The 17,860-nt window shown below is 35.9% G+C and overlaps 3 protein-coding genes across 24 annotated transcripts in view; all 3 read left to right on the forward strand.

The window, feature by feature from the left end:
• or30bv1 (odorant receptor, family 30, subfamily BV, member 1) overlaps positions 1-17,860 on the forward strand; it is a 202,249-nt gene that overhangs the window by 163,899 nt on the left and 20,490 nt on the right. For 7 of the 20 annotated variants that reach the window (XM_087269817.1, XM_087269816.1, XM_087269819.1 and 4 more), the window contains one exon: positions 2,507-3,557. The exons of 5 other annotated variants lie outside the window; for them this stretch is intronic. In XM_087269817.1, coding sequence (XP_087125943.1) covers positions 2,516-3,493 — 978 coding nt within the window. In that variant the 5' untranslated portion in view covers positions 2,507-2,515 and the 3' untranslated portion in view covers positions 3,494-3,557. Of the gene's footprint in view, positions 1-699; positions 805-2,506; positions 3,558-17,860 lie in introns of those variants that run through there. 8 more of the 20 variants (XM_087269809.1, XM_087269810.1, XM_087269814.1 and 5 more) reach the window with 3 other exon arrangements.
• Positions 6,525-7,998, forward strand: or30bu2 (odorant receptor, family 30, subfamily BU, member 2). 2 transcript variants are annotated; one of them, XM_087268835.1, is made up of 2 exons: positions 6,525-6,599; positions 6,755-7,998. In XM_087268835.1, the coding sequence occupies exon 2, from the start codon at positions 6,756-6,758 to the stop codon at positions 7,713-7,715; it is 960 nt and encodes a 319-aa protein (XP_087124961.1). In that variant the 5' UTR covers positions 6,525-6,599; position 6,755; the 3' UTR covers positions 7,716-7,998. The 2 variants fall into 2 exon arrangements, with proteins under 2 accessions (XP_087124961.1, NP_571245.1); NM_131170.1 differs by having other exon boundaries at positions 6,538-7,998.
• Positions 12,091-14,037, forward strand: or30bu1 (odorant receptor, family 30, subfamily BU, member 1). Of its 2 annotated transcripts, XM_087269808.1 has the most exons (2): positions 12,091-12,243; positions 12,491-14,037. In XM_087269808.1, the coding sequence occupies exon 2, from the start codon at positions 12,492-12,494 to the stop codon at positions 13,473-13,475; it is 984 nt and encodes a 327-aa protein (XP_087125934.1). In that variant the 5' UTR covers positions 12,091-12,243; position 12,491; the 3' UTR covers positions 13,476-14,037. The 2 variants fall into 2 exon arrangements, with proteins under 2 accessions (XP_087125934.1, NP_001082909.1); NM_001089440.1 differs by lacking the exon at positions 12,091-12,243 and having other exon boundaries at positions 12,492-13,475.

Below are 17,860 nucleotides of genomic sequence, written 5' to 3' on the forward strand. Positions count from 1 at the left end.
CAACCCTAATCAAACATACCTGGGCCAGCTAATCAAGCTATACTAGATACTTCCTGGCAGGTGTGTTGAAGCAAGTTGGAGATAAACTTTCCAGGACACCGGCCCTCCAGGACTGAGTTTGGACAGCCCTGCTATAGAGAGTTCATAGAGTTCCCACTTTATTATACAGTATAAATTAATCAACAAACTCCTAATTTGCTGTTTATTAATAGTTATGAAAGTAGTAGTTGGGTTTAGGTATGGGTAATAGGGATGTGGAATAAAGGTCATGCAGAATATATACTTAATAAGTACAAATAAACAACCAATATCTGTATACAGTGGAAGTCAGAATTATTACCCCTCCTTTGATTTTTTCATCATGGCAAAGATAAAATAAATCAGTTATTAGAAATGAGTTATTAAAACTATTATGTCTTGAAAAAAAATCTTCTCATCGTTAAACAGAAATTGGGGAAAAAATAAATGGTGGCTAATAATTTAGGGGGCTAATAATTGTGATTTCAACTGTAATCGACAGGTGAGCCATTGGTTAATATTGAGAATTGGTCCTAAAACTAAAGTATTACTCAATTTTTGATGCTATTTTTTAGTGAATAGAATGATTAAATATGAATATGATTTAAATGCCTGCCGATGTCTGAAAGTTTTATAATTACTAGTTTTCTTCATGTCATTGTCTGGCTTTCATGCTAACAGAAACCAGGGCCTGTTTTTACCTATTTGTTAGGCCAACTCCATGAACTTTGAGTGACACCCAATCCCTAAAGCCTGGTCTTTGTCATCATGAGGGGGAAAAAAAAAGTTAAGTCCCAACCACTCTGTACATAGCAACAAACACTATATATGTGACACACACTAATGTATTTGTTGCAAGTTAGGCCTCAGAGTCAACATACCAGGTGCAAAGCCACTAACTACATGACACCTTACCTTAATGCTTTGTTTTATTTTATACAGTGCTTTGAACTTGTTCCTGTCTTTAAATACTGTCTTTATCAACTGTTACAGTAATTGTTTGTAAAGAGAGTGTCAAGAAAAATAATTGTTTAGTATAATATGCTTTTGTTCATGTTGTATTTAAAAGCAAATCTTGGTATTTCAGTGGGATATGGTTAAGTTTAGGCATGTGTTTAGTGGTAAAGGTAGGATTACAGGGGGAGTTCACCCAACAATGAAAATTCTGTCACCGTTTACACGCTCGTTTCGTTCCAAATCTGTATGAGTTTCTTCTGCTGAATTCAAAAAACATTATTATGTTTGAAATGTGTTGGAAACAAGACAGATGATGGTCTCTACTGACTTCCATAGTAGTGAAAAGTATTATGGAAGTCAGTGGACAGGTATCAGTATTTTTCAGCAGATCTTCTATGTGGGTTTAGAACTGCTTATGGATCAAAAAGTGAGTTTAAATGTAATTTTTGTACAAACTATCCTTTAATTGTGGGTTATATGAGTATTTACAGAAATGTAAGATGTAAACACATACAGACATTTTTAAATGCAATTACATTGTATACATGTGTACATACAGTTGAAGTCAGAATTATTAGCCACCTTGAATTTTAGCCCCCCTGTTTTTTTTGTTTTTTGTTTTTTTTTTCCAATTTCTGCTTAACGGAGAGCAGATTTTTCAACACATTTCTAAACATAAAAGTTTTAATAACTCATTTATAATAACTGATTTATTTAAGCGTTGCCATGATGACAGTAAATAATATTTTAGATATTTTTCAAGACACTATACAGCTTAAAATGACACTTAAAGGCTTAACTAGGTTAATTAGATTAACTAGGCGGGTTAGGGTAATTAGGCAAGTTATTGTATAACTATGGTTTGTTCTGTAGACTATCAAAAACAAAAATGCCTTCAAGGGGCTAATAAATTTGTCCTTAAAATGGTGTTTAAAATATTAAAATCTGCTTTTATTTTAGCCAAAATAATACAAATAAGACTTTCTACAGAAGAAAAAAATATTATCTGACATACTGTGCAAATTTCCTTGCTCTGTTAAACAGCATTTGGGAAATATTTTTAAAAAAAGAAAAAAATTCAAAGGGGGCTAATAATTCTGACTTGAACTGTATATGCATTATATCAATTGTTTATTTGATATGTTAGTACATACTATATTTAAAGACACTTCATATAAACTTTGTACCGGTTTTTTAAAAATGTTTTTCAGTGTAACACACAAGTAACTTTGCATGTTAAGAAACTGAGTAATAATAGACTGTCTGCTTAATATGCTAGCACCTTTTTTTTTTTTGATGGTTCTCCAGATGTTCAACAAATTTCTAAATATGCCAACTTATTCCGTTAAACCAAAACATAACCTATTAGATCACAAATGTAGTTACTAAGTTGCTTACAGTTAACAGAATGTCTAAAGGGCTCCATCAAAATAAAGTAAATGGTAAATGACTGAAATATAAAGTCTGATTATATTATTATTAATAATAATATGAAACAATATTAATCACTTTTCACATATAATCTTTGCAGATTTGCAAAATGCTATCGAAGAACTGGACGACAATCAGTGAGTTTATTATTGTGGGCATCCCTGGACTGCATCCAGACTACTATGGCCTGGTTTCTGCCATTTTCTTTGTCATCTACATAACCACAGTGGCTGGAAACATGTTTTTTCTAGTGCTGTTTGTCACTACGGAGAGCCTCAGGAAGCCTATGTACATCATCTTAGCAAGTCTGGCATTATCTGATATGTGTTTCTCCACTGTTGCCCTGCCTAAGATCATATCCAAATACTGGTTTAATGCAGGAGCGACCCCTTTCCATGCTTGTTTCTTCCAAATGGAGCTAATCCACTATTTTGGGTCTTTAAATTCACTGATAATGATGATTATGGCACTTGATCGATATGTGGCGATTTGTTATTCTCTCAGATACCAGACTGTTATGACAAACCGTGTAACATACATCCTAATTACCACTGCTTGGATAACAGCTTTTATCGCACCAACAGTAGCCACGCTAGACACACAACAGCTTCCATACTGCGGCCCTAACCTCATCCTTCAATGCTACTGTGATCACATCTCCATTACTAACTTGGCATGTGCTGAAAACAGCAAGCAGTTGTTGGTGGCCCTGTGTATGGCTCTGCTGGTGCTACTTCTTCCTCTAGTTTGCATCATTTACTCTTACTGTCACATCATAGCATCCGTTATGAGGCTGTCAAGCTCTCAGAGTCGCTGGAAGAGTTTTGCCACGTGCAGCACTCAGTTGTGCATCATCACACTATTTTACATGCCACGCTTTACAGTCTATCTTACCACTTTCCTGCAAATCCAGATCAGCAAAGATTTCAGAATACTCCTCGTACTGATCTATTGCCTCGTCCCACCCCTGGTAAACCCGTTCATCTACTGTTTGCGGACACAGGAGATCAGAATGATTGTGAGCAGATGGGTGAGCAGGCAACAGGCCTTAAGAGTAGCTTGCAAAATTAATGTCATCACGCTCTGAAATGATCTGTTCTGTGGAGTTTTAATACAAAAAATAAACTGATTTGTTCAACTGTTCGGTTTAACTATGAAGTGTGAAGTCTTTTGATGAAACCTGGTGGTTTCAGTACAAGAAAACTTCATAATATGTGCTTTCAAATAAAAGACGTCATTAATAAAAGTTAAATGATTAACAGACTTGTCAAAGTAAGTTGTTGAAAATCAGATTCACTTAAAAAACAATATTTAAAGTAATAAGTTCCACATAATACAGTATTTACACATAAATAATTAGGCCTAGATTTAAGATTTGCCAATGAAATCTAAATTGAATTTTCACCCATTTTGTTTACACATTTATCATTATAACAATTATTCATTCATTCATTTTCTTTTTGGCTTAGTCTTTTTATTAATTAGGGGTCACCACAGTGGAATGAACCGCCAACTTATCCAGCACGTGTTTTACACAGCGAATGCCCATTCAGCTGCAACCCATCACTGGGAAACACCCATACACCATTATTAACACACATACAATACAGACAATTTAGCCTACCCAAATCACCTCTAGCATGTCTTTGGACTTGTGGGGGAAGCCGTATCACCCAGAGGAAACCCATACCAACACAGGGAGAACATACAAACTCCATACAGAAATGCCAGCTGAGACTCGAACCAGCAACCTTCTTGCTATGAGGTGACAGAGCTACCCACGCATCACCTTTATAACAATTCATGTAAATTAAAACAAATGTACAATGTGAAAAGTGTAAATTTTTTAAACAAATACATTTCTCTTTTTAAAATGCATCCATTCTACTGATTCACAGAAACAAAGAAGACATCGATGAAAGCTTAGTTGATGGTGACCTAAAGCAGAATTGGGAGAGGGAGGGAAGGAGGAGTCATGTGGAAGAGAACCAATACTAGGGTAAACCAAAAGACATCCGGCGAAAAAATGTGATCCACAGCTGACCCAATGGAAAGGGGCCGGGGGACAGCTTAGAAATAGGTGACCCAAGGCAGAATTGATAGAGGCAGGGAGGAATTATGGTAGAGGACCAACAACATCTCAGACCAACACTGGAAACACCTGGAAGAAATGTGACCCAAAGCAGAACTGAGGGAATGAGTACCCGAGGTGGAACACTGACAACATCCCAGAGTGACCCACTAAAGAACTGAGGGAAGGAGGACCCATAGTGGAGGACCAACAGCAGTCTAGAGTGACCTGAGGACAGCTGAAAGGAAGGCAACCCAAGACAAAACTGAGAGAAGACCTGTGGTGCAGGACTGATGACAGCTCTGAACAACCCAGAAACCAACTAGGAGGAAGATGAGCTATGACAAGGGGAGGTCTGAGTGCATGGTGACCCGCTGCAGAACTGAGGGAAAGTAGTGGAGGACTAAAATCAGCCTAGAGTGATCAGGTGACAACTGACAGCAAGGTGACTCAATGCAGAACTGAGGGAAGGAGGACCCATGGTGGAGAATTAACAGCAGCCCAGAAAGAACAGGAGACAGCTGAGAGGAAGGTGACTCAAGACAAGACTAAGGGAGGACCCGTGGTGGAGGACTGATAGCAGCTCAGTGTGACCAGTGGCAGCTGAGAGGAAGCAAACCCAAGATAAAACTGAGGGAAGGAGGACTCATGGTAGAGGACCAACAGCAGCCCAAAGTCACCAGGAGACCACTGAGAGGGAGGTGACTTTAGGCAGAATTGCAGGAGGACCTGTGGTTGGGGACCAACAGCAGTCCAGAGTGACCAAGGGACTGCTGAAAGGAAGGCAACCCAAGACAGAACTGAGGGAGGACCTATGGTGCAGGACTGACAATAGCTCAGAACAAGCTAGAGATGAAATAGGAGGAAGCTGACCAATGATCAGGGGACATCTGAGAGCAAGGTGACTCATAGCATAACTGAGTGAAAGTAGTGGAGGACCAAAAGCAGCCTAGAGTGACCTGGGGAGTGCTGAGAGGAAGGTGACCCAATGCAGAACTGAGGGAAGGTGTACCCATGGTGGAGGACTTACATAAGCGCAGAATCACCCGGGGACAGCTGAGAGGAAGGTGACCCAATGCAGAACAATGCAGGTAAGGTTTACCTGTGGTGGAGGACTGACAGCAGCCCAAATTGACCGGGGAACAGATGAGAGAAAGGTGCCCCATTGCAGAACTGAAGGAAGGAGGACTCATAGTGGAGGACCAGCAGCTGAGAAGGTGACTGAAGACAAAATTGAGGGAGGATCTGCAGTGGAGGACCAACAGCAGCCTAGAGTGACAAGGGGACAGTTACTAGGATGATGACCCAATGCAGAACTAAAGGAAGGAGAACTCATGGTGGAGGACCAAAAGCAGCCTAGATTGACAACAGGACCACTGTGGCCAAGACAGAACTGAGGGAGGACCTGTGGTGCAGGACCAACGACAGCTCTGAACAACCAAGATGACAACTAGGAGGAAGCTTACCAATAACCAGGGGACTGCTGAGAGGCAGGACCTGAGATAGAGGCTTTGGTGTTTGAATATATTTTGAAGGCGAGTGTAGGGGTTTTTCCCAGTGCTAAGTTGCAGCTTGAATGGCATCCGTGGCATAAAACATATGCCAGAGTAATTGGCAGGTCTACTTTGGTGACCCCAGAGTGACAGACAGATGGATGCATGCATGCAGACATACATACTGTGCGTGTAGGTGAAACATACTATGTTTTGTGCCAGGTAACATGGTGTGTATTTGCATTGCAGTTTGTTACCCTTTCTCTTTAGCCCACCTGCTGGTGACTTTTAGACTATATTACTACTATTTTATTGATGTCTTCAAATATTTAAAATTAATTTACAGTAAATGTGTTTCCCACTTGTTTCTTTATCTTTGTAAATATGTGTTATTATGCAACACAGGCATTTAGCATCTCATTTCAGTAAACCCCAAAGGTCAGCCCAGTTTCATAATCTCAAATGATTCAAAGCATGATCATGACGTGATGGACCCTACAGGCTTTAACACTGATTCAACAGCTATAAAATAATGAAATCACAAGTGTAGCAATGATATTAGAGATATGACACTCTGAGCCAGGAATATTCTAGCAGATTTCACAAAACCTTACTGAGGAATGAGCAAGGTAATCATGCAATTAGCCGAAATACAAAACAAACTGGTCATTTTAACAACACAATTTAAATTTGTAAATGTGGGTAGTTTCTTTGATTAATTTAAACATCTTATATTGTCTAATGTTGTGAAGTGTGCACAGTATCACAGGTTCTTTTGTTTCAGTATGTCACAGGAGGGAAATGAAACCAGAGCTTTTGTTGTAACAGAGTTTTTCATCATGGGTTTTCCTGGACTTCTGCCTAAATACTACAGCCTGACAGCGGCGCTTTTATTCTGCATCTACATCGCTGTGATCACCGGCAACTCTCTCATTGTGGTTCTGTTTGTGATCGAGCGCAGTCTCCACAAGCCCATGTACATTATCATGCTGAGTCTGTCTGTGTCTGATATCTGCTTCTGCACAGTCGCTTTGCCGAAAGTCATTTCTCGCTATTGGTTTAATGACGGTTATATTTCCTTCTACGTTTGTTTATTTCAAAGGCAGCTCATTCACTATTTTGGTGCTCTGAACTGTCTCATTATGATGCTCATGGCTCTAGATCGGTACTTAGCAATCTGTCACCCACTCAGATACCCTGTTTTAATGACAAACCGCATGTTGGGACTATTATTAGGGTTTTCATGGGTCACTGCAATGATTCCTCCAACAATTACCTTAACACAAACACTGAAACTGCCATTTTGTGGGCCAAACATAATTGCTCAATGCTTTTGTGATAGTACGTCTATAAATCAGCTCGCCTGCGCTGATGCCAGCAATGCCAATTTCATTGCATTTTGTTTAATAATGTTTGTGCTTCTTGTGCCCTTTGCTTTCATCATCTTTTCCTATGCATGCATCCTGGTTTCTGTTCTTCAAATAGCAAATGCTAAAGGCCGACTGAAAGCCTTTTCTACTTGTGCTACACAGCTCACCATCATAAGCATCTTTTTTGTGCCCCGTTTTGTGGTTTTCTCCAGTAATAACCTCCCAAGCAACAATGAGAAGATCGCACTGGTCATGTTTTACAGTCTGCTTCCACCACTGATGAACCCTTTCATTTACTTCATGAGGATCAGAGAAATCAGACAGGTCTTTTTCAAATTTTGCACTCAGAGGATCATGATTAACTTAAAGGGTTAGCTTGTTTAAAACATGATATTCTACATATCGCTGTTTTTATTAATCTCATTATATGAATCCTTAGTTGATATGTGCCATTTTATGCATTTACAATATTTGTTAACATTATAGGCCTTTAATACGGTGATATTCCACATATGATTGCCATTTATCAAACATTCATTCATTCATTTTCCATTTATCAAACTTAGAACAAATAAGTTCTTTTCTCTGTCAGGCTTTTGCCGTGAGCAGGTGATAAATGATCTTTTCATGCTTAAGAGAAATAAAGACATATATGTAAGGGCGTGGGTAACATGCATTGTTTTTCTAGGAAGTTAATCTGACCTACAGTGTGTATTGAACATATCTTCTAACACTGTAGTTTTTATATATATATATATATATATATATATATATATATATATATATATATATATATATATATATATATATATAGATGTTATACTATAAACAACAGACTGTTTTATGACAAACTGCAATCATATTTATTATTTTTAAAGTATTTTAATTAAGGATAAATCAGAACTACACACTGAAAATAAATAATTTTTCAAAGATTATTTCTTAGATTTAAAAATTTTCTAAAAGTTAATAAACAATTTATTTGTGCTGAATTTAAACAATAACTGCTAAATTTGTTTAAATTTAACTCATATAAGTTATTTGCAACAATTTTGTAGAAATGTATTTCCGTGTGTATATACATATCTTTTATCAATTATGTTTTTATTATCTGTTTTAATTAGCCAGTTTTTAGCTAGGGAATTTCATTAGTAGTATTTCCTATTGACAAAAAAGTACAAGATTATCATAATGTCTCAAATCACTCATCAAACAGCAGATTCTTGCCTTGTTTGAACTTAAAAAAACTGCTGTATAAAAGTATATCATAGATATCACTGCTGAATTTCAGGCCGCAATGCATGTATTCATGAGTGACTATAGTAAAAGCTCACAAGGATGATAATTGATCAGATAAAGCAGTAAAAAGTCATTTTAAATGTAAAATATATTTCACACCACAACTTTAAAGGACGGTTCACACCAACTACAATAATAACTGTTTTAGAAATGCTATGGCTTCTCTATGCCTTTTCAATGTGAACTCTGTTCATTTGTATTTAGAATGATTTTTAGAACTTTATCTATCATAAAGGTAATTGAAACAATGTCAGCTACCATTATGTTCTTTATATGTTCTTGTTTTGTTTTGGTAAACAAGTACTAACCTTCCCAGAACAAGGAACAACTTACAAATAACCTGAAAAGGATCATTGCAGACATTTTCTCTTATAGAGGGAACATTCTGTTTACCTAAAAGAAAACTTTCATGGCTAACCAACAGAGAACATTATAGGAACCAATAGCCAGCCATAGATTCATTTAATTCATAGGTTCAATAACCAGACATAGATTTATTTAGGCTCTAAATAAATTTACAATTTACAAGGCTCTGTGAACACAGCTGTTTCTCTTGCTGTCCTTACTGATACTGCAGTGAAACTGTGGACACTTGTCATCTCTTTCATTTTGGCAACCTTGAGACCATAGTGAACTTGTCTAACTGCAGAGATCATTTTTAGCATCTTAAAACATTCTTAAATCCATTCTTTTTGTTTCATTTTAATTCTAAAGCAAACTTAAAAAGTAAAAAATTAGTTGATCAACAGCCCTGAACAATTAAGCTCCAGTGTGCAGTTTTCAATGTATCCACAAGGTGGCGCAAAACATTCATGATGAACGAGCTTGATTGCTGTCTAACCTTAGATGACTCAAGGATTGAAAAGTAAAATAAAGGACAGAAACGTACAGTAAATCCTAGGAATTCTTATATGAATTTGACCTCGGATTATAATGACAGAATAAATTATTATTTTTAGAAATGGAGCAATTTATGTGCAAATGCATTTTATAAGAGTAAAGCAAAGCAATAATAGAGTATTTTAGATAGCACTGCTTTAAAAAATGACATGCTATTGTGTAACTGCAGATTAACTATGTGCCTGATAGCTGCAGGGTTCACCCTATACACAACACCTTAACTTTGTTTGATTGTGAATATAATAGCATGCACCTTTTGTAAAGCTCATTTCAAACAATCATTATCGTGAAAAGCGATACATAATAAACTTGAATTTAATTGAATTAAAGACAGTCAGCCCGTAGCATATTCACTCACCGGCCACTGTATTAGGTATACCTCTCCAACTGCTCATTCACAAATTTCTAATCAGCCAATCAAATGGCAGCCAGTCAATGCATTTAGGCACGTAGACATGGTCAAGACAATCTGCTGCAGTTCAAACCGAGCATCAGAATAGGAAAAAAATATCTAAGTGAGTTTGAATGTGGCATGGTTGTTGGTGCCAGACAGCTTTCAGAAACTGATTAACTGGCGCCAAGTATCAAAAGTAAAAACAGAATTTGCTGCGGTAGGAGAAGCTGCGTGAATCTTTTCTTTATTTAATAAATGACTTGCATCTCAGAAGACAACACCGACACGCAATGAACGTGTGGTGGCGTTTGAAAGTGTGAGACGCTGAGCACAGGCACTCTTGACAGTTTTGAATGTCATTAACAATATAATAACTCTAATATTGAAATGATTAAGGCATTTGAGAATGACCGAAACAACATTTCAGATGTTTTACAGTGTGCTCAGCCTGCTGGTTTATCCATTCACACACACACACAGTTTTTTTCCCTCTCCGCTGTCGCCACTGGCTCGCATGGTTCAGGATTGGTAGAGCTGCGCATCGATGAATTTGCTCTTCAGTGTTTGAACTCTCAGTAATGATTTTAAATCACACTGAACTGAACTGAACTTAAACACTAAAAACTGAACTACACTGTTCCAGTTACTATGACCATTTATGTGAAGCTTCTTTGACACAATCTAAATTGTAAAAACGCTATACAAATAAAGCTGAATTTGATTGAATTGAACACTTTTATCATCACATGATCTCATAGCAAAATCACATGACTTTTTTTAAATGCACATACTGGAATTTGTTCGGTTAAAGTGTTTCCTTTGTAGTTTATGTGCATTTGTTCTTATCAAATAAAACGTTTATTCTACTCGGTTGTGCGCATTTTGTTATTGCACATTTTTAAAACTTATGCATATCTAGCGTTTCCATCAACCAATTTTTTTATGCCCATATCCAAAATGCGCATAAAAGTAGGTGGATGGAATGCTACTGACAGAGCAGAGCTCATTAATGTTCATGACCCTTCCAAATAAGGAAAAAAATGAAAATCTAGAGAATTTTTGCACTTATAAAAGCAACCATCTATTTAGAAATCAATAACCATAGTGTACAGTATATGTGCATTATTTGGCACCAAAATAAGGTAATTTACAATAACTAGCATTAACAAAAAATAATAAATAGTGTTACAAATGTATTGTTTATTGTTAGTTTTGTTTAGTCAGTCACAAATGTAAACATGATACCTTATTGTATTTATAGCATCTACAGTTTTCATCAGCAGTAATCCTCTTTATATTGTGTGTAAAAATAAATCAGGACAAAGCTAGTATATAGTTAGACTAGTTTTTAGCAGGGTGTTCGCGGGGTCTTAAAAAGTATTAAAAGTTGATAAAATCAATAATGAGAAAATGAAGGCCCTTAAAAGATATTAAAGTCTTTATCACATTTTCATGAGGTCTTAAATTTTGCTGAATTTGTCCAAACTGTTTGACTCCAAAAAAAACTAAAGTATAGCATTAAAATATATATTTCCCTCCTAATATTAAGAACAGCGTGCTCGATCCATGCCATTAGTTTGGGCTGGGGTGTATCTGACCAAGCTCCTCCGTCCAGTTGATGTCACATAATTTGTGACAAACTGGCTTAAATTGGTGTGACAGATGGGAAAATGTAACTTTTGTATACTCCTGGTTGGAGAAAGACGAGTTTAACAGTGGCTGAAGCCTGTCGCTGAACAACCGCATAATTTATTCTTTCAAGCTTTGTTTCTTCCAAGCCTATCTTAGTTCTGGTGCATGGTTGTGCTCAATTTATTTATTTAACTACAACTACTTATTAAGTTAAAGGTTTAGTACTGATTAGAACTTGAAGTGGCGATGAGGTCTTAAAATATTCTGAGAAGGTCTTTAAGATGTTATTGAAATTACCTTTAGGATTCCTGCGTATTCCTTAATGTAGTTTCTGTGTAAGTGTTTGAACACATTGGTTATTGTTTAAATGTTCTGTGAGGTAAACGGACAGCTTGTAAAATCTTGAATAGGGCAGCCATGACTTAATAGATCCCAAGCCAAACTTTATCCCGTAATGATCTTCCCTAGTCCCAAAGCCCAAAGGTCAGCCCAGAATCATGAGCTCAGGTGATTCAAAGCATGATCCTTCATGACGTGATGGACCCTACAGGCTTTAACACTGATTCTGCAGCTATAAAATAATGAAGTCACAAACAGAGTTAATATGGGAGACGTGACACGCAGAGCCAGGAATATCCTTATCTTATTCTTATATTCTTGTACTGAAGAATAAGCAAGGTAACCATGTGATAAAATTGCAGATTTGAACAATTAATACTATTTAGTAACTAAATATTATATTTACTTATAATTAAGTGCATGTTTTATAATTGAATTTAAAATTCTGTGTGATCATTTTATTAATAACTGTGTTTTTAACATTTTGAAGAGAATTTTCTTCACCTCATGTTAATGTTTTTGGCAAATCATTCTCAATTTCAGCAAGCAAATTCTTTTGTCATCTGCAGTTGACTGTATGTTTCAGTATGTCACAGGCAAACGACACCACAGCCTCTACTGTAACTGAGTTTTTCATCATGGGTTTTCCTGGACTTCTGCCTAAATACTACAGCCTGACAGCGGCGCTTTTATTCTGCATCTACATCGCTGTGATCACCGGCAACTCTCTCATTGTGGTTCTGTTTGTGATCGAGCGCAGTCTCCACAAGCCCATGTACATTATCATGCTGAGTCTGTCTGTGTCTGATATCTGCTTCTGCACAGTCGCTTTGCCGAAAGTCATTTCTCGCTATTGGTTTAATGACGGTTTTATTTCCTTCTATGTTTGTTTGTTTCAAAGGCAGCTCATTCACTATTTTGGTACGTTGAACTCTCTCATTATGATGCTCATGGCTTTAGATCGATATTTGGCGATCTGTCACCCACTCAGATACCCTGTTTTAATGACAAACCGCACTATGAGACTGTTAGTAGGGTTTTCATGGGTCACTGCAATGATTGCACCATCAATTAGTTTATCTTTAACACTGAAACTGCCATTCTGTGGGCCAAACATGATTGCTCATTGCTTCTGTGATTCTTTATCAATGAATCAGCTCGCCTGTGCTGATGCATCCTTCTATAACCTTATTGCCTTCGGTGTGGCGATGTTTGTGCTCCTCGTTCCATTATCCTTCATTATATTTTCCTATGCAAGTATCTTAGTTTCTGTGCTTCAAATAGCAAATGCAAAAGGCCGACTGAAAGCCCTTTCTACATGTGCTACACAGCTCACCATCATAAGCATCTATTACGTGCCACGCTTTGCAGTTTACATCACTTCTAACGTCCCGAATGCGCAGATGGACAAAGCTGAGAAGATCGCACTGGTCATGTTTTACAGTCTGCTTCCACCACTGATGAACCCTTTCATTTACTTCATCAGGATCAGAGAAATCAGACAGGTCTTTCTCAAATGCTGTGCTCAGAGGAAAAGGATGATCAGTAGCTCAACAACTGTCTCTAAATAAGTCTGCTTGGTGTTTACATGCATCTCGTATACATTAAATGATTTATGCGCTGTTCTTTTGTATTTACACATTTTAATTTGCAATCTTTTTTGGTTGCGCTTTATTTTGATGGGCTGTTTGTTGAATTTACTGTAAGTGACATTGTATCTACATGCCAGTTAATTCTCATTAGATTATAAGTAGGTTGGGGTTAGTGTTAGTTGACATGTACTTGCAAAGTTTCCTAGTTTAATGTCTGTTGAAGGAGCAGTATTAGCAGATACTAAAAAGTCAGTCTACTAATACTCAAATGGACCATCAAGATAAAGTGTTACCTTTTTTTTTAACCCTGGACCCCAAAATCAGCACTTTATTGCAATTGAGATGCGTACATCATCTAAATGCTGAATAAATATGCTTATTGTTGATGTACTGTTTGTTAGTGCAGGACAATATTTGGTCAAGATACAAATAATTGAAAATGTCTGAAGGTTCAAAAAAAAAAAAAAACTGAAATCCCCTTTAAATTTGTCTAAATCAGGAGTGCCCGAACTTTTCTTATGAAGAGCCAAAAACCAAACTTGATTGAGGCTAGTGGGCTGAAAGTAAATATAGGTGGGGCAATTTACCTGGGGTAACTTCCTAATTTATTTAATAATGTTTAAAAATGACTAGAAAGCACCTAATACAGTATTTTTTACATTGTATAATGAACTTATTACAGTAAAAACAAAACAATCTAGTTTATAACAGAATTACACTAGTTTTTGCCTTGATTTGCTTGCATAGTCTTCTTTTATCCGTCGAGTGACAGTATATATATTTTAAACAACCAGATTCATTTTCATTTGATTGAAACATTTAATTTCTGTTTGTTTGTTTTTATTATTTTTTTGTAGTTCAGCAATTTATTTGTACAGTAATAGCAGAAAATATGACCACATTACCCCTCTTCTAAGAGGCCTTCATTGGCTGCCTGTGCATTGATGTGAATTGATTTTAAAGTGCTTTTACTGGTTTATAAATCCCTCCATAATCTAGCCCCATCCTATCTCTCAGAGCTGCTTCATCTTTCCACTCCTGTGAGATCTCTTAGATCAAGTGAGCAGAATCTTCTTTCAGTTCCACAGTCTAGGCTGAAACGTAGAGGGGACAGACCTTTCTCTGTGGCAGGCCCTCTGTTGTGGAACACCTTGTCCCCTGAGATTAGAATGGCTTCATCATTATCCATTTTTAAATGACTTCTTAAAACGTACCTTTCCGTTCTACGGCTAATTTTCAAAAACTTTCCATTGTATCCACATATCAATATTTGGGAATCAGTCTGGACTCTCACCTCACTTATTGTAACCATGTTCAAAATGTTTATAAAAAGCTGAAACAAAAGCTATTTGTTTATGGCAAAATTAGGACAAATTTGTCTTTTTCTGTTTCAGAAACTTATCTGCATGCCATAATCTTGTCTACCTTGTCTTACTGTCTGCCTATTTGGTCTCTCACAACAAATGATATCTTGAAGCCAATAGCTAGACTATACAATAGGGCCTATAAGATACACAACAGACTTTCTGGATAGACACATCACTGTTTTGCTCTATCACTTTCTAAAGCTTTAACATTTCAAAACTACATTATGAACACAGGTATCAAACTGTACTATCAAATTTTAAATAGCTCTACCTCAGCAGCCCTTTGTGCATTGGTACCTAAACTCCACACAAGGACTGATCGTTCCACCAGATCTGTAACAAATGGATGTTTGCCAGTACCGGCTTTTAAAAACTGTTATGGACAGAGATCTTTCTTTTATGTATTCACAAGAGTCTGGAATGAGATCCCACAACATCTCAAAACAATACCAACACTGAGACTTTTTAAGAAATCCCATGCTCGTCATCTGATGGTCAACTATCGCTGTAGCCACTGAGATAGTAGCCTGCTTTTTTTCTTTTTTTCTTTATCTTAAATGTTTGGTGATTGTTTGTACTGTGTTGATGGATGAGATGTTTGTCTGTTTTTATGTTCTGCAGAGCAGGAACCTGCTGAAAAACAGCATTCATGCTGAGTCAGGCCCGATTATCTTTTAATCTTTTCCTGTTTAAAAATTTAAAATAAAAATAAATAAAAAATAATTTTTTTTACCTTGACTTATGTACAGCACGTTGGTCAGTCTTGTGACTGCTTTTAAATGTGCTTTATAAATAAATGAACTTGAACTTGTTGCTCAGCAATAAAATCAACAAAAAAGGTTACGCCAAACTAGAAATGAATATTTCTGTATTAAAGGCATTGACCTGAACCCTCTCCGTCGTACTCACGGTCCTCTCAGATGGGATGGTTGGCCAAATGGAAGGCTATAATGGGCTAACTTTGGCACGTGGGCCCTACTTTGGGCATCTCTGGTAAAAATGACGTTCCTAGCAATATATATTACTAAAAAACAGTGTAATTTTAAATATTTACTGTACGAAATTATCAAAATATCTTCATGAAACATAAGCTTTACCTAATATTCTAATGATTTTTGGCATAAAAAAATGATAATTGTGACTATTGCCAAAAAGATACCCCTGCAAATAAAGACTAGTGTTGGTGTCCATGATCATATATTTTAGTCCTTTTAAATATGTATTAAGCACATGAAACGCCTTGCAGTAAATGGTTTGATACACAAGATCATCTTTCTTTGGCCATTCTACTTTTACAGTAAATTGCAGCTCTAAATCTTCATTTTAAAAAAGAAAGAGCAAAATTCTCAGAAAAAAGAATAAGTTATAATACAAAATGTTATCGTAAATAATTAACCTTTTGTTGACAAATGAGTAAAACAAACCACAAGAGTAGTGGCAAAGTATAAGGATTTGAAATGGGCATTAATTACTATTTTGCGTCTTTCAATCTCTCTATATGATTGTTGGTTTAAATTATTTTGTTGGTTTAAATTTAATTTGGTAACTATACTGTGTGGCGTTGGGTGTCTTGTGTTCCTGTAAATATTATTTGTATATATATACTTTTTTAAATTAATGAATGAGACATCACCCTAATGTACATGGGTATAAACCATTTCATTAATAATTTAGTCACCAAACATTTAGAAATAATAAGATATAAAACAATCATATTTAAAAACATTAAATTAAATAAATTTTATATATATATATATATATATATATATATATATATATATATATATATATATATATTATTATTATTATTATTATTATTAAAAACCTTCAAAATTTCAACTAAATTTTTGTAAAAAAAAAATTGATTTGTATTTAATATTGTTTTTTAACATATAAATTTGGGTGTACTAGTTTTTGGACTTTTATCATAAGTTACTTTGTTAGATTAGCTCTAGATTTGCCTTCAGTACTGACTAATCTAATGTACATGCACAAATATAATATTGTATTGCTTCCTTTTAAAAATATGAACTTAAAAGAGAGATTTATGAGGGGTGTACTCATATATGCTGAGCTCTCTGTGTAATATTTAATAAATAAAGCACGTGTATATATGTAATTATTTTAAATATATGATTTGTTTAATAATTTTACCTTATTTATTAAGGGGCTATGGAATATTCAGATAGCAAAAACATTTGCTATATTTTAATTAGAAAATTATTAATCAAGATCCCTGTTTTTTTGTGTGCAGTATGGATGCTGGAATGAATTTATTATTGTGAAAACCTTACAAAGACAGTCCTTTCTAGTGCCTATACATAAATGTAAGCAAGATTGTTTTCATTTCAGTGACATGGACAGCATGTGTAAATATTGCAGCCAATAATATTTCGCTCTTCAATTTTGGACGTTCATTTATAAAAAGGTTTAAATCATGGGTCTCAAACTCTATCCCTGGAGGGCCGCAGCAGTTGGAGGTGGTTGGAGCTAAAATCTGCAGAGCTGCGACAAAAAAATATTAATGTAATACAGTATTAGCTGATGCTCATAGTAATGAAGTAAGTAGTGTTGAATGAGCTGTCAAAGGCCTTTTATTTGTTCTGTTTTATAGGCCTACTTGTGAAGGCCAAATAACATTTGACATGTATCTGGTTCTTTCCCTGTGCTGGGTTGCAGCTGGAAGGGCATCCGCTGTGTAAAACATATGCTGGATAAGTTGGCAGTTCATTCTGCTGTAGCGACCCCTTATTAATAAAGGGACTGAGTCGAAAAGAAATTTGGTTCTCAGTAGTTATGAAGGCTGATAGGTCAACACACTCATTTTTTTAAATTATTTATTTGTTTATGATAGTATAGTGATGTATAGTTAGACCTAACAAAATACAGATTTAACCGTTTCTTTATATAGACTCCCGCGTTTTTTATACCTGTGAGGGATGTCGTAAAAAGAAAGTGTTATTATTAAGCAGGTGTGATTAATAACTACTGTAAGCT

The sequence above is a fragment of the Danio rerio genome, chromosome 10 (genome assembly GCF_052040795.2).
Source record: "Danio rerio strain M-AB ecotype USA chromosome 10, GRCz13ab, whole genome shotgun sequence".
NCBI lineage: Eukaryota > Metazoa > Chordata > Actinopteri > Cypriniformes > Danionidae > Danio > Danio rerio.